This window comes from Triticum dicoccoides, chromosome 2A (genome assembly GCF_002162155.2).
Source record: "Triticum dicoccoides isolate Atlit2015 ecotype Zavitan chromosome 2A, WEW_v2.0, whole genome shotgun sequence".
In the NCBI taxonomy this organism is placed as follows: Eukaryota; Viridiplantae; Streptophyta; class Magnoliopsida; order Poales; family Poaceae; genus Triticum; species Triticum dicoccoides.
Window position 1 is genome coordinate 722,449,639 of NC_041382.1, and position 27,630 is coordinate 722,477,268.

General features: G+C 46.9%; 2 protein-coding genes and 1 non-coding gene across 3 annotated transcripts; 1 reads left to right on the forward strand and 2 right to left on the reverse strand.

Moving 5' to 3' along the window:
• Positions 1-2,434: 2,434 nt before the first annotated feature.
• Positions 2,435-6,052, reverse strand: LOC119356630 (tRNA (guanine(10)-N2)-methyltransferase homolog). Its single transcript, XM_037623620.1, has 6 exons — positions 5,725-6,052; positions 5,422-5,633; positions 4,988-5,305; positions 4,838-4,912; positions 4,264-4,338; positions 2,435-3,206 (listed from the first exon to the last, which is right to left on the reverse strand). Exons 1-6 carry the CDS (start codon positions 5,924-5,926, stop codon positions 2,661-2,663), a joined length of 1,428 nt encoding a protein of 475 aa, XP_037479517.1. The 5' UTR covers positions 5,927-6,052; the 3' UTR covers positions 2,435-2,660.
• Positions 6,053-8,469: 2,417 nt separating this feature from the next.
• LOC119356631 lies at positions 8,470-10,615 on the forward strand. Its single transcript, XM_037623621.1, has one exon. The coding sequence runs from the start codon at positions 8,565-8,567 to the stop codon at positions 9,225-9,227; it is 663 nt and encodes a 220-aa protein (XP_037479518.1). The 5' UTR covers positions 8,470-8,564; the 3' UTR covers positions 9,228-10,615.
• A 4,597-nt stretch (positions 10,616-15,212) lies between these two features.
• TRNAD-GUC lies at positions 15,213-15,284 on the reverse strand. Its single transcript has one exon. It is a non-coding gene; the product is annotated as a tRNA-Asp (tRNA).
• Positions 15,285-27,630: the final 12,346 nt, after the last annotated feature.

Below are 27,630 nucleotides of genomic sequence, written 5' to 3' on the forward strand. Positions count from 1 at the left end.
GGTTAGATCGGCAACAGCTCCTCGTCTAAGGTTGACCCTGTCCATTGGAATGCCCTCGTGGCGGATTCAAATGAGGAACTCTCGATTGGGGTTGCCCTCTACCATTCGCCAGTGGATAGGGGAGGCTCCTCCTCTTCCTCCGTGCATTCTCTGGTGCCATGTCGGAGCTCCTCCTCTTTCGTGCAAGCCGACATAGACTCTTCCAAATCCGTTCCCCCCCTGGTGGCCCCGCGAGGCTCTTGGAGCTCTGGGCCATCACCTCTGCCCCCACTCCTTCCTACCGGCGATGGGTGCTGGTGCCGACACTGGCTAGCCCGCGACAACGGCTTTTCGAGTCGAACACATGGGCCTCGTCACGCGAGGCAGAGGGCACATGCCGAATCTAGCATGTTCGGCTGTAGGTCATGCAGATCCACATCAGTTATATTCCCCTGCCCTCCGACTCGAAAAAGGAGCTTGTTCGCAACGTCATCCCCCAGTCGTTGACCATGGCCGAGACAGACACCTGCCATCGCCGCCGCAAAAATGCCAAGGCATTGGGGCTCGAGCTCGAGGTGTCCGAGCGGCTAGCCAAGGACAAGGCCGCCAACACGGCGAAAGTTGTGCGGCTTGCCAAGGAGCATGCCCGCACTGCCCGACGTCTAGTGGGGCTCCCCTCCTCTTCCTCGTTTGTTGTCGGCACCACTAGTGACGACGACGATGATGCCCCTCCGGCCGCCAACGCATATGGAAAGTAGTACTACCGCCACTCCAAAGACGCCAAGGGGAAGGGCCCGACAAGGAAGTGATGAACTCCAGCGCCTTCGTAGTCATATTTTTCATAGATGTAGCTAGTTTAACGAACTATCTAATCTTTGTGAACTTGTTTTGTGTTTGTTGTAATGAACTTGCTATGTCCCATAATATCCTATGTGATAAAGTTAGGTTGTGTTGATCTACGTTGCATGTGACTGTATGGATTTGGAGGTTTGAATACGAGAGAGGCGGCTGCGGATGCAGACAAATGAGGAGTGAGCGGGCGCTATCCGTGGACGCGCTCGCGGACATATATGCACCCATATTAGGCAAGTCCGGTTGTAGATGCTCTTAGACTTGTTTTCCTTTGTATTTTTATGGCCGGCAGCGGACAGAAACCGAGAGGACTTCCCACCTGAATTTCGTAGGTTGGGTTGATTTTCGGACGGGAACGGTTTGGCCAATGTTTCGGGATGGAGGGGCCCCATTTTCTTTTGGATTTTAAGCTCTACTGGGGATATGTTAGAGTGTGTTAACTTAAAAAACAACGAGATTTTGGTAGTAAAGTTTTTTTTGGATTGATTAGAGCTACAATACGTGGGACTAACTCCCGCTTCTCCATCAGAACCGCTCCATGTAGAAAATAGCGCTACTACAAAGATGTTCGGCAGGCAGCTCTGCTCCTGATTCAGGTGGAGCTGGGCGGGGAAACAGGAACGAGGAGTTGGGCGTGCGCACGCGAACCGTTTTCACTTAGCGATGGCAGTTTCGTCGTAAATCTTATCAACTCCTTGATTTAAGGATCTGAGATCTCAAAAATAGCTGCTCCACATTTTTTGCCTGCAACCGGCTCCACTCCCCATTTTATACTCCACAAGTTTACCTGTTCGGCGTCGCTCTGCCGACTCCGGAGCGGAGAGCATCCAAACACGCCCTAAGTAGTACTCCCTCCGTTTCAAAATACTTGACTTTTATTTGTTCAAAAATGAATATACCTATATACTAAAATATGTCTAGATACATCTATATTTTGATAAAGAAAAGACATGTATTGTGAAACGGAGGGAGTAGCCAGGAAACAGAAGTAAAAAAAGCTACAACTCATCATCAAAATGCCTCTATCCTGGCATGATATCAAGTAGAGAGTTCATCATACAACACCTTGCACTGATAAGCGCTAGCTTGACCTAGCACAAGCCTGGCTACAGTTTGGTTTCTTTCTTGGGCAACGAAGACCTCGCTGATCCAAGGACTTTGCCGTCACGGCCAAGACGCATTCACTTGTTTCATATACCGGATAGCTCAGGTGGCTCAACCGACTTAAAAAACCTGAAGGAGAATTTCCTTGGTGGAGTCCTCACGACGGCGCAGATGGTTCCTTGCTACAACATGCTCTTCTCACTGTGGATGATGCAGATGCTCGTCAAAGGCAACTCATCGGTATTAGGTATTGCTATTTTTTTTGTGTCTTGCAAAGTCTGTTATGTATGGTTCCTTGCTACAGCGATGCCCTTCTCGGTGTGGATGATTCTCGTCAAAAGCAACTCCTCGGTATTAGGGATTCTCATTTTTCTGTCTTGCAAAGTCTGTTATGTAAAACTACATTTGTATAATTTTTATCTGAATAAAGCAGAGCAGTTTATGTTCTAGAAAAAAGCAGTGGCTCGAGACGCAAACCAGGAAAAACAAGCAAGAAAACTACAGTTCATCATCAAACAAGGAAAAAAAAGTAAGAAAACTACAGTTCATCATCAAAAGGAGCCAGCCTCGCATGATATCAAGTTGAGAGTTCATCATACAGTTCCTTGCACTAATTGGCGCTAGCTTGCAAACCTAGCACAGGCCATACAAGAGCCATTACTAAAAGATACAAACAGCAGAAGATCAACAAAATTGTCATCATCGATCCCAGAGTGTTTCCACCACTACACGTACTTGCCTCTGTACTTGGGCTTGGAACCTCTATCAGATTCGGGCTTCTTATCATGCTCCGCCGGGCTGAACACGGCAGTGTGCAGGTTGCCCTCCTCCATCCATTTCTGGTGGTTCTCCCTGAACTCCTGGTGCCGTTCCTCGCCCATCCTCTCGACCTCCTCCGTGTAGGGCCCCACCTTCACCATGGTCAGCAGGACCCGGCTGTACCGCAGGCTTAGGATCTGCTCGCAGGAGGACACCAGCTTGAAGCAAGGATGCTCCGGAAATTTCGCCACACCAGCAGCATCATCCTCCCGCAACATTGGATAGAAGAAGACGAGCCTGCCGCCAACCACCAGCATTCTTGCAGCAAGGTGGAGCAGGTCATGAACACATTCCGCAAGACTATATGGTGCGGTTGATGGAATGTGGTTCTCTCTCTTCTCGTCCGGAACTGTGTACGGAGGGATGATTCCTTTTAGGAGCTTCCGACCACCCGACTTGCGCCCACCAGCTCGGACACCATATGGGGGGTCGCAAATGATTGCATCAAATATCTGATGGACAAAAGCAGCAGTAGCTTATCATTTCTTGTGGCCAAGACAACAGAATTAGACAGTATCCGAGGAGTAGCAGCATGCAGCTTACACATAAGATAACCTCATAATACTAGCACCAAAGGAAAGATGCAATGTTCAGTTCTAGACCACAATCACAAAGCAATGTTAAAATAGTACATTTATTCTATCACACAATAGTCTAAAGATTTTTTCACATAGTAATTCAGTTGATATATCTTGCAGTAGTTTCTACAGTGTGCTCCAGGTACTGCTTTTAAGGAGTACTAAGCAAATAACAACCATCAAATATTCTCATGGGACTAAAAATCAAATTTCATGGTGAATTTGTTTCAAATTAAATATGGATATATACCAACAATATGAAGGTCATATAAACATTCCACTATGTGACTGTATCATATAAGCACAATTGAAATCAAAATCACAAAGCAATGTTAACATAATACAGTTGTTCTATCTCACAATATTCTAAAGATTTTTTCACATAGTAATTCAGGTGATATATCATGCAGTAGTTTATACAGTATGCTCCAGGTACTGCTTTTAAGCATAATTAAAAAAAGCGGTAGGCAAATGTGCATTTTGTCAGTGCCTTGCGCTTTTCTGACTACGGCGCACGCTTATGCGCAATTATGCGCAGATTAAGCTAGGCGTTTTGCTATCACCTAGAGCCTAGGCGTGACTTTTTTAACTATGCTTTTAAGGAGTATTAATCAAACAATAACCATCAATTAATTTTCTCATGGGACTAAAAAACAAACATTTCATGGTGAATTTGTTACAAATTAAGATAGACATACCAATCACATGAAGGTCATATCAGCATTCGACTATGTGAGTATATCATGTCATGCGCATCCATGCAAGACTTCAAGCACAACTACAAACATTTGGCAACATGCATTTGAGCAAAAGAGACATAGTTGCTGATGATTTTCTTCATTTCCGACCAGCCACTAATGAACAATTCCAAAACTGCAACAGTGATGCACTGAAACATTGCACAAACAACACAAAATGTAGGCTAGTGTACCTCCTTCAAGCCTGGACGCCAAGGTGGCAGGTTGTTATCTGCTCGCAGCACACACAAAGGCTCTGGCAACTTGTACTGAATAAGATAATATGAATACATTAGATGAATTATAGGTATCCACCAACTCACAAACTAAATAAAAAGATGTACTACTTCAAGATCGGCTGATTGGTTTGCTGCCAACATTTGGCATTGCCAACATTTGGCAAGCCAACATTTGGCAAAATTAAAAGTTGCCAACATTTGGCAACCTTTTGTGACATTGGGAACGAAAGTTCGTATGCAACCAATCTCTAGCCAACATTTGGCGGTTGTCAAAAATTGGGACGCAGCTTCGGTGCCTTAAAGGCACCTGCCTTTGGGTCACTGACATGTGGGCCAGCCACCTGTTGAGCCCACATGTCATAGACACAAAGGTAGGTGCCTTAAGGCACCGAAGCATCGTCCCAAAAATTGGCATGCCAACTTTTGGCATCAAACCAATTAGCCTCAAATAATGATGATTCAGACAAGTCTCATGGCAGACATGCAAGAAGCTTTCTGAACTGAAATTTGGTCAAGTCCACCTAATTACCTGCTCAAAGTTGCTCCAAATGTTGCAATCAGGGCCACGGCCATCCCGCACAACCCTTATATCAATATCTGCACCCTGAAAGAACTTTATAAGCGAGACATTGACTAGCAAAAGCACAGCTATGTATATATTTCTGCAATAAGCACAAACCATAGTCATGGCTCCAAAATGCGCAGCAGCGACTAAAATACTCCCAGTGCCAACAAAAGGGTCATACACAAGTTTCCCAGGCCGTGCGAGCCCTTGGTTGGCCATGAGAAACGCCATTTCACAATCCATTGCAGTCGGACCAATGTACTTCCGGCTCTTCAACTGATACGTCGGCAATAGATGCCTATCTGCTGCTCCAACCTCCCGGCCAAAGAATACCGTCTTCTGGACAACTGGCGGGAGGCCATTTTGTGACCCATAGTCATCGGTCTCCAAGACAAAGAACTTGTGCTCGGGCTTCTTCAAATTAACACGGCCCTAAAACATGAGAAACAACACCCATCATAAAAAGAACGAACAATTGGCATCCACAAATGCCTACCTCTGAAATTAATAGTACAACTACAAGGTAGTAGAAGAACTGTGGCAGCAACCTCGAATGGGATGTAAGTGAACCCCTTTATGATCTCATTCTGCTCTTCGAAGCTGATCACCTTGCCGAAGCTGTCGACGACAATCTTGAACGAGCTTTCGGGCGTCAGGTACGGCAGCTTCCTCTCGTCGGGGTACTGCCGTATCGCCTTCTCCAGTTCGTCGTAGGTGGCGCCTTGCCCCCACAGTTCAAAGATCCCCTTCACGAGCAGGCCTGGCACATGCGGTGTCCGGCATAAACGCGAGATGCTAGGTACAGTACTACAGTATAAATCAATCAAGGATGGCGAGGGGAGCTCGCTTACTGCGGTTGGCGATCTGAGCGGCGAGACGCTCGTCGCCGGGGAGGCGGACGAGGTGGAAGGGGGAGTCCTCGTGGTGGTTCTCGGGCATACGCCACTCGACGGCGTCCCCGGCGCCGGGGCCGCCGAAGAGCTCAGCGAGCGATTGCACTTCCGGCCGCCGGTAGTCCAGGAGCCTGTGGTAGAAGACGCAAAGGTACCACATCTCTCCGCCTCTGCTTTCTGAGTGCCTCCGGCAGGTCGACGACGGCGGAGGGCGTGGCGTCTCCGGCGGCGGCGGGTGGAGGGAATCGAAGCTGGGAGCGTCTAGGTATTGGCCGTAGCGAGCTCGCTCGCCCGCTCGCCTATAGGGGCTCCTTCAAGGCCCGGCCCATTATACAGTGTCCCTGTAACGGTGATTTGGATCTGTGCCTTTTCTGGTTTTATTGCTGGTTTCCGACGTTTGTTTTTTCCAGTTTCTTTAGCGTTCTGATATTCTAAAATATATTCATACAATACACAAAATGTTCATGATAATAAAAAATGTTCATTACATTAATAAAAATCATAATGTGTTTACAAAGTGATCACCTTGTATTTATAAATTTTTCTCCATGTATTTAAAAATGCTATATTTAAATGTTCATTGTGTATTAGATGTTCAGTGTGTGTTTAAAAAATGTTCACCATGTATTCAAAAAATGTTCACCGATTATTTAAATAATGTTTAACATGCTTTAGAAATTATTCAACATCTTAAAAAAAATGTTCAATGTGTGTTTAAATATGTTCAACGTCTCTTCAAGAAAATATTTAACATGTATTTAAAATATAACGGACATGTATTTGTACAAATGTCTGCATATAGTTGAAAAATAAAGAAATAATATAACCGGAAAATATAAAAAATAAAAAGGAAAATATGATCAGAGAAAATTAAAAATAAAAACCTGAAAATACCCAGAAAGAAACCCAAAAAACAGTAAAAGAAAAAAGAAACTAGACGAGACCTTTCAAAAATCACATGCAAGGTAACCATAGCGCTCACCTAATATCTTGCGTATCGTGCTTTCAGACATGCCTACTTCAACATGAGTTACAGTGCATCACCCTCAGCGTCGAGGCTACATGTTGACATGAACAACTCAAGTAGTATATATATAGATGAGATATGTGTGAAGAGAGAACGGGTGCACATCCGGTGATTGATCCAACAGCGGCATGTGCGGATGGATAGAGTAATCCAACTTCAAGGGCTGACGTTGGGCTTGTAGAGAAAATAAGACAATATTTTGGTGGGTGAAACTACACAATCCATAGAAGAGAGTAGAAGATAAAGATTTCGTTGTACGAAACCTCCTGATCCACAGAAGAGAGTATAAAATAAGATTTCAGTGTACTAAACCTCCTAATCCACAAGAGGGAAAAAAGAATAGCAGTCATCAATGTGAATTTATATACAAATAAGCTATTCCATATATCTATACCAATATAAAAAGGTCCAAACCATCTCGACTGTCAAATCATGTTATCTAGCGGTTCAAATCGTTCCAATGTTGAGCACCAAATACGTTTAACGCGTTAATTACCCACCACTATCATTGGTTATAAACACGTTTTGACTCAATACTATCCCTTGAAATCTGCCATGTAATTAATATCTTACCATTCCCATGAAAAAGCGATTGATATCTTACCAAATACCAACATGCAACAAATATATCTTACCTAATATAACGCGCAACTAATATCCTATCTAATATAAACGTGCATTGCACGTACGTTATTACTAGTAGCTTTAAGTGTTTAACTTGATAACAAGCTCACAAACAACATACTCGCAAGCTCCACTCAGTTCATATTACTAGCATAAATGAAAACACGTAATAATAAGCAGGGGCATCTTCACTCTTCAATCTTTACACGCCATTTCTTCATCCTCCTATAAGATGACAACAATGAAAGAATTAGTAAAGAACACAAATTTTTAATATTTAAATGGGTTCAGAGCGATGTAACATATTCAACGCTTTTCACTTATGGGCAGTGCCTTCACAAGACAATTAGAGGTAGAGAACTGAAGAAAGCTGACATTTCAAAGGCTGGCTGATGGCGAAAATTATATAGTCGCAATATACTCCCGCATGGACATTTCAAAGACAATCCTCACTGCCACCGTCACCGGCACCAGCACGGGCTTGTCCCGATGACCGTATCAGGTGGTGGCGAGGAAGGAGGGGGAAAGGGAATGTCGTAGCAGGGGAAACCCTTGTCGCCCCTGAGTAGCCTTGCGGGGCGACACCCAGGCATGGGGAGGAAGGGTTGATTAGTTTTTAAGGAAAGTCGCGCACAATTAGGCCCGGTTTGGTTCATAAGTCCTATGTCTTTTTTTAGTCCCAACTTATAAGTTCCAAGTCCCTAAAAAGTCCCTACCTGTTTGGTTCTTGGGACTTAATATGGACTAAAAGACCATATTACAACTATAAGTCCCTATAAGTCCTTCCTTGAGAGTCTTATTTCATAAGTTCCAAATCTTCATTTTAAGTCCATATAAATCTCTCCTATTTGGTTTAGATGGGATTTATAGGTATTTTTTTAAGTTCTTAAACCCTATGCTCGACGACTTAACCAGTTGACCCATTGACTGAACATTGGTCCTCCACTCGTTGGTGTTTTGCCGTTGCTGTCAGGGATCCACGTTTCATATCGAGTGAAAAATAAATCCCCAATTCCTCAATCCGCATCGACCGGTAGCTGAAACTCCAAAAAGCCGCCACCCCCTACCTCAGCCCGGCAGTGCCATCCAAAATCTAGCTAGCTCAAGAGCTATCCAGCTCAAGATCGAGGCTCGGCCACAGGCAGCCATGTGCTGCAGCGAGTGCGGCTGCTACGACGCATTCTGCGACCGCTGCTGCCCCTGCGTCTCCTCCGGCGCGCGCGACACCATCCTCTGCTGCGCGTGCTGCCTCGCCGTCCTCGCCGGCGTCGTCCTCCTCCTCGTCCTCCTCTTGGCCTACTGCTTCATCCGCCACGCCGAGGTCGCCGTCGTCGACGCCTCCCTCACGCGGCTCGCGCTGGCCACGTCCCCGGCCACCGCCTTCGCCTACAACCTCTCGCTCACGCTCACCGTCCGGAACAGGAACTGGGCCATGAGCGTCAGGAACACCCAGCCGCTCGAGGCCGACTACAGCTTCGACGGCCAGCGCTTCGAGCGGGTCAGGCTCGCCGACGAGGGCTCCACGCACCCCGCTGGCAAGACCCAGGTGCACCACCTCGTCTCCGGCTCCGACGGCGCCTACGTCGCGCTCGGCAACGCCGGCGTGGCCGAGTTCAAGGGGGAGAACAAGACGGGGGTGTTCCAGGTGGAGGTGGCGCTGTCGGGCGAGGTCAGGTACCAGGCGCACTTCACCAAGTGCAAGTTCCAGGCCAAATGCCCGCTCAAGCTGCAGCTCGCGCCGCCCGGCACGCCGGCCGTCGTCTTCGAGAAGGTCAAGTGCAAGCTCGCTCCGGCGTGCAGGTACTGCTAGTGATTGGCACGATTGGTGGCTAGTGATTTCTGTCGGTAGATTGGGAGGACCAACTGCAGGTAGATTAGATTGTCCCCATCGGTATGCACTTATTTTCTTCTGAAGTTTTCTTGCGGGTAGATCAGTCTTTCAGCAAAACACTTAATTTATGGAGTACTCAAACCTAACATCTAACAGCAACTGCAAACATTTCAATCCTATATTCGACAATGAATCATGGATGTAGCACATCATAACAGCCAAAAAACTTCTGAGGATCATGTTTATCTTGATAATCATACTAAAATGGCCGTATGCATCTCTACTTTGTGCAGAGGTCGGGGGAGTGAAATTCTCCCCCATTTTTAATGGTGTCAGGCAGCTTCGGCTTTTCTGGCATGCTCGCCGTCCCCCGCGTCGCCCCCCGCTAGGGCGGCTCGGGCGGAACCCTAACCCCCACCGCCGCCGGGCTCCACCAACCTCTTCCTTCCCTTCGCCGCCATTGGAGGAGGTCGCCGGGCGATGGCGGCGGAACATGGCCGGTGGCAGCGGCGATGTTCTGTCTGGATCCCGAGGCGACGGCCCTGGATGGTGGTGGCTGGTGAAGCTAGGGCTTCCCGCGGCGGCATGGCGTGGTGCAGTCCCTTTCTAAGGCGGATCTGTGACGGCGATCTGATCTATGGATTGGTTCGGATCAGAGACGGTGACGAGCGCGCGGGATCCATCTCGGCGGCTCTCGCGGCTTGGCGAGGCGGGGTGGGAACCCTCCTCCTAGGCTCCAGTGGTGGCACACTCAGGCAGTGGCCGGTACGCCAGGGCTCCTACGGTGGCACTACTGTTGCGGTTGGTCGCCAAATCTAGGCGGCTAGATCTGAGTCTTTGAAGGCGGTCGAGACGGTGCACAGGTTGTCGGGTGGATTACTTGGGACTGATCCGGGTGAAAACCTGGTCTTTGGTCGATGGCCGGAGCCGGTGATGACGATGCCCTTATCATCGTTTCCTTCATGAAGGCATCATCGAGGTGAAGCTCCCAACTCCACTCAACACCTCCGGAGAAAACCCTAGATCAGCTGATCGGATGTTGGCGGCAATCATGTGTTGTTACCTCCTTGGGGGCGGCATTCTTGGAGGTGCACTCAGCCTCGCGGGACTAGCGGACGACTCTTTGGTGGAGCGGTGCTTCATCCTACACATTGATGGCAACGGATCTCGACGGCGTGGCGCAGTGCAGATTCAGCGTTTGATGTGGGAGGATGGACTCGCGTGGGATGTTGGCGTCGATGGCAGAGAGACCTGGCATGGTAGATACAACAGTACAACTCTAAAGATGGATTGGTGGCAGGTGGCTGCGGCGGCCTCATACCCGGTAGGCGTCCTGGTTGAGGAGTGCGCCGGACTGGTAGGTGCCCCATACCCGACAAGCGTCCTGGTTGGGACCTCATGTCTTAGATGTTTAGGTTTGGCTGCGAGGTCTGTTTGGTATTAGGCCCAGACTATCAGCATCCCTTCATCAACTAGATAGGAGTAGCGACAGATGTTGCCTAGACGGTGGCTTTAGTCTTATTGTTGTATATTTTTGTAAAGTCTTGTGTAAATAATTAATAAAGTGGCCGCATGCATTGTTAAGATGCAGAGACCGGGAGTCCTCCTTCTTTTTTAAATAAAAATAAAAATTAACAGCCAAGAAACTTAGTTTAGTTTCTGAAACTATGCCTGCAAACCATTACATGAACAGGTTTCTAATGTAGTATGTTTGATAAGCAATAACGCAAATGTACAGCCCACTTGTCAGTTTAGAAACTCTGCTTGATCTAGCTTATCAAATGCAGAATTCAACGTATTGCTCGTAAGGCTTAACTGACAACTATATGGATGAAGCCATCAAATTTTCCGCCCAATTAAAAACATACCGAAAATGACTCAAGGCCAGCACACTTTGATTAATCTCTAACGGAAACAGTATACGAAAACAGACTAATTAACTCACTAGGAGTTGTTCAAATGGCCCAAGCAGACCCTCCAAAAGCTGCCCAGCCGACCAAAATTTTCTTCGCTCCCATATGCTGTGCACCCCAGCAGGCTACAGACATGAACTCGTCAAAACTCATCGGTGGAAAAGCCGAAGGGGACAAGTAAAAACCAGTTAGATGCCTTCTCCATCTCTCCACAGAGCCGGCCAGCCTTCGCACTCAAATCTGCTGCAACCTGGAACTTGGTGGCCATGTTTTGTTTTTGTAACGAAAACAGAACCGGTTGACAAACTAATAACCGATGAAGAAGCGAAGCACACAACAGCCATAAGACCACAAAAACACTTTTTTTGCAAATATACTGAATTATTATACAAGGCGTTCATCAGTTCTTAGCTTCGCACAGTTGACATGGATCACAATATAGTACGGATGGATCGTAACAAGAGTACTACATATCACTGGAGGTCATAATGCAAGTTTCTTTAACAGCTCGATCTCCAATTGCTTGTCACAAGCCAGTACATATCATTGAACGTGATTGCCAGTGCCGATAAAACTGCAGACACGCATTTCTCATCATCATGAAAGACAGAGGGGTACAACAAGGTATTCACCAGTGCCTAGCCTACACAGGCGACGATGTTCTGTTTTGGCAATGAAACTAGGGAGTCTATCCTCATGTCATTCCCATCCTTTCCCCGTTCCAATGGTGTGTTTATCGTCACTGGTGGGTCTTCCTGGATGGGTTGGTTTTGGTTTCTGGTGGATCCGTCTGGATTCGGCAGGCTTTCATGGTCTTCGGAGTTTCTACACGCCCTTTCTCACAGTTTCTTCTCCTGGGCAGTGATTTGCTTCGCAGATCGTGGCCGTTGACGTATTTGGTCTGCATCGACGACTTCCAGCCGCTGCTTCTTCAAACTGTTAGGTTTAAACAAGTTTGCTCTGCTGAATCTCGATGACTCGGATCTAACCGCACCATGAGATGGAAACACAGTGGCAGCATCGAGCTAAGCTTGTGGCACGCCATTTAAGAAACAACTCAGTAAATACCACCCAAGGCATTTATAAGTAAGCAGGTGACATTGTTTTGTTTAGGATCATACCCAATCATGATACAATTGTTCACATACTAACAACCGATGGAGAACAAAAGAGGCAAAACCGAGTATGTTCTAACTTTGCCTAAAAATAGTGCATGTTCTAACCTCTAGTGTAAGGTTACATCCTTACAGGGCAGAGCACGTTGTTCATCACAAGGTTTATAACTCACATACTCATTAAACCTACAAGGTTTTGAGCGCGCAACACTGTGTGGCAATTTGGAAACATCATGAAAAACTGAAGAATCTTGGCAGCTGCAGGGAAACAAACACACATTTATGCAAATGTAAGGATATGCCCCCGCGTCGCCCCCGCTCGGGCGACTCGGGCGGGATCTAAAACCCTAGCCGCCAGGGGTCCCCATCCGTCCTCCCCTCCCTCCGCCGCCGCCGAAGGACGCCGCCGGCTATAGGCCAGGGCCAGGGGTGGATCCAGAATTGAGCCTCGCCCCGGGCCCCAAGCTTACTACAGTGTCAGCACAGTGCTAAATAGTATCAATGGTGCTACACTATATGAAGGAACTGCTCCTCACGCCCCGGGCCCAGGCCCCCCCGGCCTGGGTCTTCGATCCGCCACTGCCCGGGGCTGATGGCGGTGGCGGGGGTCTTCCCTCTTGCCTGCGCCGTGCGGGCGGTGCGGAGCCCCGCGGCGTGGGTGGCTCGGCCGATCTGGCCTGGCGGCGCGGCAGGCCTGCCTTCCGGCGGCGCGACGGCTGCCTCGGCCAAGGGTGGCGATGGTGGGGTGCGGCAGCCGGCCCTGCCTCGGGCTGCGTGGCGGCGTTCGGCGGCGGCGGCCGGGTCTGCGGCGACACATCATCTGACCTCGGATCGGCGGTGGCGGCATGGAGGGCCTGGTGGTTGGGTCGGCACCATGCGGGTTGTGCCCTCCGGACAGATCTGATCTGGCCGGTGCGGCCTGCTCCATGTGCGGCAGCTCAGATCGGCGGCGATCCGTGCACACAATACGTGATGGAGGTTCTTCGAGCGGATCCGGGTGAAAACCTTGTGCTCGGCTTGATGCCAAGACCGGCGTTGGTGGCACCCTGAGGTGTCATTACCTTCTTGAAGGCATCGCCGTGGAGAAGCTCTAGACCTCTATCCGCTACCTTCGGGGGAAACCCTATATCAGTTGATCGGATGACGGCGGCGCGTTGGTGTCGTTTCCTCCTTGGGGGCGTCATTCTTGGAGGCGTACACGGGATCGAGGGACCAGCGGGCGCCTTTTTTGGTGGAGCGGTACTTCATCCTTCACATTGATGACGGCGGATCTCAACGGCATGGTGTAGTGGAGACTCGGCGCCCGATGCGCGGTGATGGACTCGCGCAGGTGGAGGTAGTTGTCTGGCGTCAAGGTGACGTCGATGGCGGAGTGGCCTGACAAGGTAGAAGCCTCAATATCTGCTCTGAAGACGGACCTGTGGAAGATGGCGGCGACGACACATGTGAGTGCGTCAGACCAGTTTATGCCCCGGACCCGGTATGTGGCTCGGCTGGGGCTTCTGGCTTTTGATGATAGGCTTAGGTGAGTAGACCGGGTATGTGGGCCAGGTAGCACCCCTTCATCATATGGATAGGAGTAGTGGCATATGTTGCCAAGATGACGGATTCAGGCATATTGTTATAATACTTTGTAAGGTCCTCGAGAATAATCAATAAAGTGGCCGTATGCATCTCCCAGATGCAGAGGCCGGGGGTCATCCTCCTTTTCTAAAAAAAAAAAGCAAATGTAAGAACAGAACCGCAACCTCCAGGAAAACTGACTGGTATACATAGTGAATAACTGAATATACAAAGCGTCCATAATAATATCGATGGATCACAATTAACATGACAACAGAAACACATCGCTAAACTTAGAACTTGCGGTCGCAGATTGCTCATCCAGGCAATATGGATGGGTTCAGTGCTGTCTGTTCCTAAAAAATATCTTCAGGTCTTCGTCTCCATCAGAGAAGTCGATCGCTTCGAGCGCAGCCTCCCGCGCTCTATCGCTACAAGCTCGAACCTGTTCCCGGTGAGCGAGGTAGTCGTCGTCAACCTCGACGTAGCCATACTTGGCGTACTCGCTCCGCACCCACGCCTGGAATATTGAGAATTCCTCTGCAGCCTCATAGAAGTCGCGCGCATCAGCATACTCTGCCACCTTGAGCTCGTCCATCTCCTCTTCCGGCGAGGGAATCAGGTCCGGGTTCTGGAGCTTCAGCGCCTTGTAGCAGGAAGGGGCGCGATCGGGATGGGTCCGGCTGGAGAGGATGGAGGCCACCTCCGCCCGCGGCAGCCGCCTCATCTTTGATCTTTCTGATTGGACCTGACTTGGTGTAGAAGGCCTTCTTCTTGGCGGCTAGCAGCTCGTCGTCGTCGTCTGCCTCCGCCTTCCTTTTGGCGGCGCACGGCTTCAGCGGGCGCTTCTCCGTCGAAGCACGATGGCACCGCTTCACCTTGCCGGCGCTGGCGCCGGCGGCCACGGCGTGCTTGGCCGCCCTCTCATCCAACGCCATGTTCGCTGTGATGGGCGAACCCTCCTCGCGGGCCATTGGTCGGTTGGTCTGATCTCCCGAGGAAGCCTCAGACAACGCGCCACGAGATCTGAGGGGGAATAGCATTTTCTCGAGACTATATAAAGAGACTATTGGGGGAGAGAGTCGGAGTCGGAACCGGAGTCGGAGTTTGATTCGGACATGGACAACCTCTTGAGTAAGTCGAATCGAATCATTAGTTCCTACTTATATCGTTCAAGGGATCCCCATGTGACATTGTCATCGATCAATCGAACAAGAAGAGCTTTTTGCATTCCATCTATCTCGTGCATAGTTGGCCCATTCATAAGAGAGATGGAGCAAGGGAAGAGCTGGATTCAGAGGAACAGAAGAAGAACACTTATGGGCAATTAATCTGAAGAGAAGATGCACAGCGTGTGCGGGTTAAAAAAAATGCGCCGTTGCCGGGGATCGAACCCGGGTCACCCGCGTGACAGGCGGGAATACTCACCACTATACAACAACGACTTGTTTGAATTGATTTCGAAATCACATTACATAGCTCATATGAGCTCACGATTTTAAGGGATCTCCGTGAACCACGAATCTGAGGTGCAAATTTTTTTTCCGGAGGCACGGCATGGAGAAAATTAATCCGACAATTCTTTTTCTCACATGTAATATGTTTTTTTAATGATCTATTCAGCGAAATGAATGATGTTAGTACTAAACTCGACAATCAATGTTGTTGTTGACACTGTTGTTCTTATCGAATAGCCACATGACATGTGGAGGATTGCTAGGCTAGCAACTCAACTAGGTATACCCTACTACCTATGATTCATTTTCCCTTCTCTTGCGGCTAGCTTCCACCCCGCCTTGGCATCGTTTCTGGTTGGTGGTGGTGGTGGTCGTGGTGGTGGTGTCCTGCCAATGGAGCCGCCTCATCCAGTAGATCAACCTTTATAAAAGGCCCGATGCCAAATGAGAAACAACTATTCGCATACATCGGCATCTTCGCAACAGTCATGTTCATCAACCTTAGCCGCCGTCATTTCTCATCTACATCTTCATAGCCATCACCTTCATCATCACCATAGTTCTCAGCCATCTACCCATACTTTGTAACCGTGCATCACATCCGGCATCTATTGTAATATATATTATCAATCAATCAATCTTTATGATGTGTTCTTCAATGATTTTTTTTCCTGTGATCCGATCTCCATATATGAGTAGTTCAGTAAGGTCATGGGTTGAGGCAAGGTCTTGCAACCTGATGTATTTGTTGGAGGGGTCGATGGAAGTACTTTGAATTAACATCGCATATGTGTAACATAAAATTTCTTCGTAGTTGTCTCTCGTCTCGTTCGTGTTCTTCGTCCTTGCAGGTAATCAGGATCATGGAAAACTAGCCACATAGAGCTTAAGGCCTAAGGGTAGGGAGACCATGATATGTTATTCTAAACATCAGTGACATAAAGGTTTAGTAAGGTAACATGGATCCTATCTTTGGGGATACAAGAGATGTAGCCATTAAACAACAAATGCTTTTGTTCGATTATTCCTATCTTAATTACTGGGGCAACCCCGCGCGGCAGATAGAGCCTTTGGTTGGACAACTAACTCTTAAGTCAGGATGCACGTTGGTCAATATGTAATTTGGAAACATCCCCTACTTTGATACGTAGCAAGCAAATCTTGGTAGGTGAATTTCAGGGCACAAATTAAGATAATAATGGTACCGACAAAAATATATGGTTGTAAGCATAAGTCCCTATACTCATGCCTATTTTCACTATAAGTGTTTCTAGTGTCAACTTGATTTCAATCCGGTTAAAAGCTGGAATCTAATTCTCTTACAAAAGCTTGTGAGAAACGCTTGACTTAAAGGGTACTGTTCTCTCGTGGATTCGATAATCCAGGGTCACCTATAGGGAAAAAGGTGAGAATCCTTTCTGCTCCTTTACCGGATCACTAAGAGAAACTCTAGCAGACCCCACATCCCGCCGGCCCGCAAAACGCGTTTGTCACGCAAAATGGCCTTTGCGGGCCGGTGCGGACGGCCACAGATGCAGACCCCTCAAACGGACCCGTAAAAAAACATATTCGCGGAATATGTTTTTTTAGGGGTCGGCTTTGCGGGGTCTGCTCTTTGCACCGCTGCATCCCGCATCTCATCGGCCCGCAAATATCAAATCCAACATAATACAACAATCGGAAACAAAACTAAATTATTCAAATCAAACATAATACAATAATCATCCACATTACACATAATTATTCAAGTCACCGTAGCAAACTTAAATAATGCAATACAAAACTTGTCATGAATACAAAAATGAGTCATTGTCCAGCCCTTTGCCAATGGTGCTCAATAAGATCCTCCTGAAGTTGAAAGTGTGTGTTTGCATTTTCAATCTCCTTGTATGTCTGAAGAAAAGATCTAATGTGGTTAGAGTCTCTAGCTGGTTTGACACGGCTACCCGTATTGTCGTGGAAGAATTCCAAGTTCATTCATCTCTCATCTTCAAGAATCATATTGTGCAGGATAACACATCATGTCATGATATTTTTCAAGGTTTTCTTATCCCAAAGCCGAGCAGGACCACAGACAATGGCAAACCTAGATTGCAAAACACCGAATGCTCTTTCAATGTCTTTTCGGGCTGCCTCTTGCACCCTTGCAAATTCACATTGTTTTTTAGTTTTGGGTTCTTTGATACTTTTGAAAAATGTGCACCAAGGAGGGTATATACCATCTGCAAGATATACCCCTTTGTGTATTCATGCCCATTGATTGTGTAGTTGCAAGTAGGAGCATCACCACTAGCAAGCCTAGCAAACAAATGAGACCGTTGCAACACATTGATATCATTGAGAGTGCCCGGCATACCAAAAAAGCAATGCCAAATCCATAAATCCTCGGATGCTATGGCCTCTAGCACAATTGTTGCATCACGAGACTTGTCACAATACATTCCTTGCCATGCCTTGGGGTAATTTTGTTGGGGAACGTAGTAATTTCAAAAAAATTCCTACGCACACGCAAGATCATGGTGATGCATAGCAACGAGAGGGAAGAGTATCGTCCACGTATCCTCGTAGACCACAAAAGGAAGCATTATGAGAACGCGGTTGATGTAGTCGTACGTCTTCACGATCCAACCGATCCACGTACCGAACATATGACACCTCCGAGTTCAGCACACGTTCAACTCGATGACGTCCCATGAACTCCGATCCAACAGAGCTTCATAGGAGAGTTCCGTTAGCACGACGGCGTGATGACCGTGATGATGTTGCTACCAACGCAGAGCTTCGCCTAAGCACCGCTACGATATGATCGAGGTGGATTATGGTGGAGGGGGGCACCACACACGGCTTGGAACAATCAACTTGTGTCTTGGGGTGCCCCTGCCCCCGTATATAAAGGAGCAAGGGGGGAGGCCGGCCGACCCTTGCAGGGTGCGCCAGGAGGAGGAGTCCTCCTACTAGTAGGAGTAGGACTCCCCTTTCCTACTCCTACTAGGAGGGGGAAATGAAGGAGGAGAGGGAGAAGGAAGGAAAGGAAGGAAAGGAGGAAAGGGGGGGCGGCCCCCTAGTCCAATTCGGTTTGGGCTAGGGGAGGGGGGGCGCGCGCCCTGCCTTGTCCTGCCTCCTCTCTTCCACCACTTGGCCCATGAGGCCCAATACTTCTTTCCCCGTATACCCGTAACTCCCCGGTACTCCGAAAAATACCCGAATCACTCGGAACCTTTCTGATGTCCGAATATAGTCGTCCAATATATCAATCTTTACGTCTCGACCATTTTGAGACTCCTCGTCATGTCCCCGATCTCATCCGGGACTCCGAACTACCTTTGGTACATCAAACACATAAACTCATAATACCGATCGTCACCGAACATTAAGCGTGCGGACCCTACGGGTTCGAGAACTATGTAGACATGACCGAGACACGTCTCCGGTCAATAACCAATAGCGGAACCTGGATGCTCATATTGGTTCCTACATATTCTACGAAGATCTTTATCGGTCAAACCGCATAACAACATATGTTGTTCCCTTTGTCATCAGTATGTTACTTGCCCGGGATTCGATCGTCGGTATCTCAATACCTAGCTCAATCTCGTTACCGGAAAGTCTCTTTACTCGTCCATAATGCATCATCCCGCAACTAACTCATTAGTCACATTTCTTGCAAGGCTTATAGTGATGTGCATTACCGAGAGGGCCTAGAGATACCTCTCTGACAATCGGAGTGACAAATCCTAATCTCGATCTATGCCAACTCAACAAGTACCATCAGAGACACCTGTAGAGCACCTTTATAATCACCAAGTTACGTTGTGACGTTTGCTATCACACAAAGTGTTCCTCCGGTATTCGAGAGTTGCATAATCTCATAGTCAGAGGAACATGTATAAGTCATGAAGAAAGAAGTAGCAACAAACTAAACGATCATCGTGCTAAGCTAACGGAATGGGTCAAGTCAATTACATCATTCTCTAATGATGTGATCTCGTTAATCAAATGACAACTCATGTATATGGCTAGGAAACTTAACCATCTTTGATTCAACGAGCTAGTCAAGTAGAGGCATACTAGTGACACTCTGTTTGTCTATGTATTCACACATGTACTAATTTTCCGGTTAATACAATTCTAGCATGAATAATAAATATTTATCATGATATAAGGAAATAAATAATAACTTTATTATTGCCTCTAGGGCATATTTCCTTCAAAATTTTCCAAGTCCAATGCATACAATCAATGCTACCTAGCATGCTAGGCCAACCTCTCCTCTCATTAGATGCCATCAATTTCTTTGTGTCATCTTTGTTGGGTACCCGAAGATATTTAGGACCAAAGACACGGATGATCACCTTTGCAAATCTACGTACAGACTCAATTGTAGTATCTTCACCAATGCGAAGGTACTCATCGACATAGTCAGCCGGAACACCATACGCAATCACACGCATTGCCACAGAGATTTTTTTGATATGCACTAAATCCCTTTAAGCTTGCAGTATTTCTTCTTTGAGTAAAATACCGGCAATTTTCCTCGCAAGCTTGAACAATTTTGACAAAGAGGGATTGATAACCCACAAGTATAGGGGATCGCAACCGTTTTTGAGGGTAGAGTATTCAACCCAAATTTATTGATTCGACACAAGGGGAGCCAAAGAATATTCTCAAGTATTAGCAGCTAAGTTGTCAATTCTGTTGGAAATATGCCCTAGAGGCAATAATAAAAGCATTATTATTATATTTCCTTGTTCATGATAATTGTCTTTTATTCATGCTATAATTGTGTTATCCGGAAATCGTAATACATGTGTGAATAATAGACACCAACATGTCCCTAGTAAGCCTCTAGTTGACTAGCTCGTTGATCAATAGATAGTCATGGTTTCCTGACTATGGACATTGGATGTCATTGATAACGGGATCACATTATTAGGAGAATGATGTGATGGACAAGACCCAATCCTAAACATAGCATAAGATCGTATAGTTCGTTTGCTAGAGTTTTCCAATGTCAAGTATCTTTTCCTTAGACCATGAGATCGTGTAACTCCCGGATACCGTAGGAGTGCTTTGGGTGTACCAAACGTCACAACGTAACTGGGTGACTATAAAGGTATACTACGGGTATCTCCGAAAGTGTCTGTTGGGTTGACACGGATCAAGACTGGGTTTTGTCACTCCGTATGACGGAGAGGTATCACTGGGCCCACTCGGTAATGCATCATCGTAATGAGCTCAAAGTGACCAAGTGTCTGGTCACGGGATCATGCATTACGGTACGAGTAAAGTGACTTGCCGGTAACGAGATTGAACGAGGTATTGGGATACCGACGATCGGATCTCGGGCAAGTAACATACCGATTGACAAAGGGAATTGTATACGGGGTTGCTTGAATCCTCGACATCGTGGTTCATCCGATGAGATCATCGAGGAGCATGTGGGAGCCAACATGGGTATCCAGATCCCGCTGTTGGTTATTGACCAGAGAGCGATCTCGGTCATGTCTACATGTCTCCCGAACCCGTAGGGTCTACACACTTAAGGTTCGGTGATGCTAGGGTTGTAGGGATATGTATATGCAGTAACCTGAATGTTGTTCGGAGTCCCGGATGAGATCCCGGACGTCACGAGGAGTTCCGGAATGGTCCGGAGGTAAAGAATTATATATAGGAAGTGCTATTTCGGCCATCGGGACAAGTTTCGGGGTCACCGGTATTGTACCGGGACCACCGGAAGGGTCCCGGGGGTCCACCAGGTGGGGCCACCTGCCCCGGGGGGCCACATGGGCTGTAGGGGGTGCGCCTTGGCCCATATGGGCCAAGGGCACCAGCCCCAAGAGGCCCATGCACCAAGAGATAAGGAAGGGAAGAGTCCCAAAGGAGGAAGGCACCTCCTAGGTGCCTTGGGGAGGAGGGATTCCTCCCTTGGCCGCCGCCCCCCTAGGAGATTGGATCTCCTAGGGCCGGCGCCCCCCTAGGCTCCCTATATATAGTGGGGGAAGGAGGGCCTCTCAATCCACGCCTTTGGTGCCTCCCTCTCCCTCTCCAACACATCCTCCTCCTCCATAGTGCTTGGCGAAGCCCTGCCGGAGTACTGCAGCTCCACCACCACCACGCCGTCGTGCTGCTGTTGGAGCCATCTTCCTCAACGCTCTCCTTCCCCATTGCTGGATCAAGAAGAAGGAGACATTACGCTGACCGTACGTGTGTTGAACGCGGAGGTGCCGTCCGTTCGGCGCTAGGATCTCCGGTGATTTGGATCACGTCGAGTACGCCTTCCTCATCCCCGTTCTTTGAACGCTTCCGCGCGTGATCTAAAAAGGTATGTAGATGCAATCCGATCACTCATTGCTAGATGAACTCCTAGATGTATCTTGGTGAAACCGTAGGAAATTTTTTGTTTTCTGCAACGTTCCCCAACAGTGGCATCATGAGCTAGGTCTATGCGTAGTTCTCTTGCACGAGTAGAACACAATTTGTTGTGGGCATTGATGTTGTCAACTTTCTTGCCGCTACTAGTCTTATCTTTCTTCAACGGTATTGTGGGATGAAGCAGCCCGGACCAACCTTACACGTACGCTTACGTGAGACCGGTTCCACCAACTAACATGCACTAGTTGCATAAGGTGGCTGGCGGGTGTCTGTCTCTCCCACTTTAGTTGGAGCGGATTCGATGAAATGGGTCCTTATGAAGGGTAAATAGAAGTTGACAAATCACGTTGTGGCTTTCACGTAGGTAAGAAAACGTTCTTGCTAGAACCCTTTTGCAGCCACGTAAAACTTGCAACAACAATTAGAGGACGTCTAACTTGTTTTTGCAGCAAGTGCTTTGTGATATGATATGGCCAAAGTTGTGATGAATGATGAATGATATATATGTGATGTATGAGATGTTCATGCTATTGTAATAGGAATCACGACTTGCATGTCGATGAGTATGACAACCGGCAGGAGCCATAGGAGTTGTCTTTATTTTTTGTATGACCTGCGTGTCATTGAGAAACGCCATGTAAATTACTTTACTTTATTGCTAAATGCGTTAGCCATAGTAGTAGAAGTAATAGTTGGCGAGCAACTTCATGGAGACACGATGATGGAGATCATGATGATGGAGATCATGGTGTCATGCCGGTGACAAAATGATCATGGAGCCCCAAGATGGAGATCAAAGGAGCTATGTGATATTGGCCATATCATGTCACTATTATTATTTGATTGCATGTGATGTTTATCATGTTTTTGCATCTTGTTTGCTTAGAACGACGGTAGTAAATAAGATGATCCCTCATAATAATTTCAAGAAAGTGTTCCCCCTAACTGTGCACCGTTGCGACAGTTCGTTATTTTGAAGCACCACGTGATGATCGGGTGTGATAGATTCTAACGTTCACATACAACGGGTGTAAGACAGATTTACACATGCAAACACTTAGGTTGACTTGACGAGCCTAGCATGTACAGACATGGCCTCGGAACACAGAAGACCGAAAGGTCGAGCATGAGTCGTATAGAAGATACGATCAACATGAAGATGTTCACCGATGTTGACTAGTCCGTCTCACGTGATGATCGGACACGGCCTAGTTAACTCGGATCATGTTATACTTAGATTACAGGAGGGATGTCTATCTAAGTGGGAGTTCATTAAATAATTTGATTAGATGAACTTAATTATCATGAACTTAGTCTAAAATATTTACAATATGTCTTGTAGATCAAATGGCCAACGTAGTCCTCAACTTCAACGCGTTCCTAGAGAAAACCAAGCTGAAAGACGATGGTAGCAACTACACGGACTGGGTCCGAAACCTGAGGATCATCCTCATAGCTGCCAAGAAAGATTATGTCCTACAAGCACCGCTGGGTGACGCACCTGTTCTCCCTGCAGAACAAGACATTATGAACGCTTGGCAGGCACGTACCGATGACTACTCCCTCGATCAGTGCGGCATGCTTTACAGCTTAGAGCCGGGACTCCAAAAACGTTTTGAGAGACACGGAGCATATGAGATGTTCGAAGAGCTGAAAATGGTTTTCCAAGCTCATGCCCGGGTCGAGAGATATCAAGTCTCCGACAAGTTCTTCAGCTGTAAGATGGAGGAAAACAGTTCTGTCAGTGAGCACATACTCACTATGTCTGGGTTACATAACCGCTTGACTCAGCTGGGAGTTAATCTCTCGCATGACGCGGTCATTGACAGAATCCTTCAGTCGCTTCCACCGAGCTACAAGAGCTTTGTGATGAACTTCAATATGCAGGGGATGGAAAAGACCATTCCTGAAGTATTTGCAATGCTGAAATCAGCGGAGGTAGAAGTCAAAAAGGAACATCAAGTGTTGATGGTGAATAAAACCACTAAGTTCAAGAAGGGCAAGGGTAAGAAAGCCTTCAAGAAGGACGGCAAGGGAGTTGCCGCGCCCGGCAAGCAAGCTACCGGGAAGAAGCCAAAGAATGGACCCAAGCCCGAGACTGAGTGCTTTTATTGCAAGGAAAGTGGTCACTGGAAGCGGAACTGCCCCAAATACTTAGCAGACAAGAAGGCAGGCAAAACGAAAGGTATATGTGATATACATGTAATTGATGTGTACCTTACAAGTACTCGTAGTAGCTCCTGGGTATTTGATACCGGTGCAGTTGCTCACATTTGTAACTCAAAGCAGGAGCTGCGGAATAAGTGGAGACTGGCGAAGGACGAGGTGACGATGCGCGTCGGGAATGGTTCCAAGGTCGATGTGATCGCCGTCGGCACGCTACCTCTACATTTACCTACGGGATTAGTTTTGAACCTCAATAATTGTTATTTAGTGCCAAGTTTGAGCATGAACATTGTATCAGGATCTCGTTTAATACGAGATGGCTACTCATTTAAATCCAAGAATAATGGTTGTTCTATTTATATGAGAGATATGTTTTATGGTCATGCTCCGATGGTGAATGGTTTATTCTTAATGAATCTCGAGCGTAATGCTACACATGTTCATAGTGTGAGTACCAAAAGATGTAAGATTGATAATGATAGTCCCACATACTTGTGGCACTGCCGCCTTGGTCACATAGGTGTCAAACGCATGAAGAAGCTCCATGCTGATGGACTTTTAGAGTCTCTTGATTACGAATCATTTGACACGTGCGAACCATGCCTCATGGGTAAAATGACCAAGACTCCATTCTCAGGAACAATGGAGCGAGCAACCAACTTATTGGAAATCATACATACTGATGTGTGCGGTCCAATGAGTGTTGAGGCTCGCGGTGGCTATCGTTATGTTCTCACCCTCACTGATGACTTGAGTAGATATGGGTATATCTATTTAATGAAACACAAGTCTGAGACCTTTGAAAAGTTCAAGGAATTTCAGAGTGAGGTTGAGAATCAACGTGACAGGAAAATCAAGTTCCTGCGATCAGATCGTGGAGGAGAATACTTGAGTCATGAGTTTGGCACACACTTAAGAAAATGTGGAATAGTTTCACAGCTCACGCCGCCTGGAACACCTCAGCGTAATGGTGTGTCCGAACGTCGTAATCGCACTCTATTAGATATGGTGCGATCTATGATGTCTCTTACCGATTTACCGCTATCTTTTTGGGGGTATGCTTTAGAGACTGCCGCATTCACTTTAAATAGGGCTCCGTCAAAATCCGTTGAGACGACACCGTATGAATTATGGTTTGGGAAGAAACCTAAGCTGTCGTTTCTAAAAGTTTGGGGATGCGATGCTTATGTCAAGAAACTTCAACCTGAAAAGCTCGAACCCAAGTCGGAAAAATGCGGCTTCATAGGATACCCTAAGGAAGCTATTGGGTATACCTTCTACCTCAGATCTGAAGGCAAGATTTTTGTTGCCAAGAATGGATCCTTTCTAGAGAAGGAGTTTCTCTCGAAAGAAGTAAGTGGGAGGAAAGTAGAACTTGATGAAGTATTACCTCTTGAACCGGAAAATGGCGCAACTCAAGAAAATGTTCCTGAGGTGCCTGCACCGACTAGAGAGGAAGTTAATGATGATGATCAAGATACTTCTGATCAAGCTCCTACTGAAATTCGTAGGTCCACAAGGACATGTTCCGCACCAGAGTGGTACGGCAACCCTGTCTTGGAAATCATGTTGTTAGACAACGGTGAACCTTCGAACTATGAAGAAGCGATGGCGGGCCCGGATTCCGACAAATGGCTAGAAGCCATGAAATCCGAGATAGGATCCATGTATGAAAACGAAGTATGGACTTTGACTGACTTGCCCGTTGAGCGGCGAGCCATAGAAAATAAATGGATCTTTAAGAAGAAGACAGACGCGGATGGTAATGTGACCATCTATAAAGCTCGGCTTGTCGCTAAGGGTTATCGACAAGTTCAAGGGGTTGACTACGATGAGACTTTCTCACCGGTAGCGAAGCTGAAGTCCGTCCAAATCATGTTAGCAATTGCCGCATTTTATGATTATGAAATATGGCAAATGGACGTCAAAACGGCATTCCTTAATGGTTTCCTTAAGGAAGAATTGTATATGATGCAGCCGGAAGGTTTTGTCGATCCTAAGAATGCTGACAAGGTGTGCAAGCTCCAACGCTCGATTTATGGGCTGGTGCAAGCATCTCAGAGTTGGAGCATTTGCTTTGATGAGATGATCAAAGCGTTTAGGTTTACACAAACTTATGGAGAAGCCTGCGTTTACAAGAAAGTGAGTGGGAGCTCTGTAGCATTTCTCATATTATATGTAGATGACATACTTTTGATGGGAAATGATATAGAACTCTTGGACAGCATTAAGGCCTACTTGAATAAGAGTTTTTCAATGAAGGACCTTGGAGAAGCTGCATATATATTAGGCATCAAGATCTATAGAGATAGATCAAGACGCCTCATTGGTCTTTCACAAAGCACATACCTTGATAAGATATTGAAGAAGTTCAATATGGATCTGTCTAAGAAGGGGTTCTTGCCTGTGTTGCAAGGTGTGAAATTGAGCTCAGCTCAATGTCCGACCACGACAGAAGATATAGAAGAGATGAGTGTCATCCCCTATGCCTCAGCCATAGGTTCTATTATGTATGCCATGCTGTGTACCAGACCTGATGTAAACCTTGCCGTAAGTTTGGTAGGAAGGTACCAAAGTAATCCCGGCAAGGAACACTGGACAGCGGTCAAGAATATCCTGAAGTACCTGAAAAGGACTAAGGAAATGTTTCTCGTCTATGGAGGTGACGAAGAGCTCGTCGTAAAGGGTTACGTCAACGCTAGCTTCGACACAGATCTGGATGACTCAAAGTCACAAACCGGAAACGTGTATATTTTGAATGGTGGGGCAGTAAGCTGGTGCAGTTGCAAGCAGAGCGTCGTGGCGGGATCTACATGTGAAGCGGAATACATGGCAGCCTCGGAGGCAGCGCATGAAGCAATTTGGGTGAAGGAGTTCATCACCGACCTAGGAGTCATACCCAATGCGTCGGGGCCGATCAAGCTCTTCTGTGACAACACTGGAGCTATTGCACTTGCCAAGGAGCCCAGGTTTCACAAGAAGACAAGGCACATCAAGCGTCGCTTCAACTCCATTTGTGAAAATGTTCAAGATGGAGACATAGATATTTGTAAAGTACATACGGACCTGAATGTAGCAGATCCGTTGACTAAACCTCTCCCTAGAGAAAAACATGATCAACACCAGAATTCCATGGGTGTTCGATTCATCACAATGTAACTAGATTATTGACTCTAGTGCAAGTGGGAGACTATTGGAAATATGCCCTAGAGGCAATAATAAAAGAATTATTATTATATTTCCTTGTTCATGATAATTGTCTTTTATTCATGCTATAATTGTGTTATCCGGAAATCGTAATACATGTGTGAATAATAGACACCAACATGTCCCTAGTAAGCCTCTAGTTGACTAGCTCGTTGATCAATAGATAGTCATGGTTTCCTGACTATGGACATTGGATGTCATTGATAACGGGATCACATCATTAGGAGAATGATGTGATGGACAAGACCCAATCCTAAACATAGCATAAGATCGTATAGTTCGTTTGCTAGAGTTTTCCAATGTCAAGTATCTTTTCCTTAGACCATGAGATCGTGTAACTCCCGGATACCGTAGGAGTGCTTTGGGTGTACCAAACGTCACAACGTAACTGGGTGACTATAAAGGTATACTACGGGTATCTTCGAAAGTGTCTGTTGGGTTGACACGGATCAAGACTGGGATTTGTCACTCCGTATGACGGAGAGGTATCACTGGGCCCACTCGGTAATGCATCATCATAATGAGCTCAAAGTGACCAAGTGTCTGGTCACGGGATCATGCATTACGGTACGAGTAAAGTGACTTGCCG

Bases quoted from the DNA above. Each gene is read 5' to 3' on its own strand.
- LOC119356631 (XM_037623621.1), top strand. From the start codon at position 8,565: ATGTGCTGCAGCGAGTGCGGCTGCTACGACGCATTCTGCGACCGCTGC.
- LOC119356630 (XM_037623620.1), bottom strand. From the start codon at position 5,926: ATGTGGTACCTTTGCGTCTTCTACCACAGGCTCCTGGACTACCGGCGG. The intron at 5,306-5,421 runs GTTGCTGCCACA...CTCATGTTTTAG, and splicing joins TCACTTACATCCCATTCGAG to GGCCGTGTTAATTTGAAGAA. The intron at 3,207-4,263 runs GTACACTAGCCT...TTTGTCCATCAG, and splicing joins GGCGTCCAGGCTTGAAGGAG to ATATTTGATGCAATCATTTG.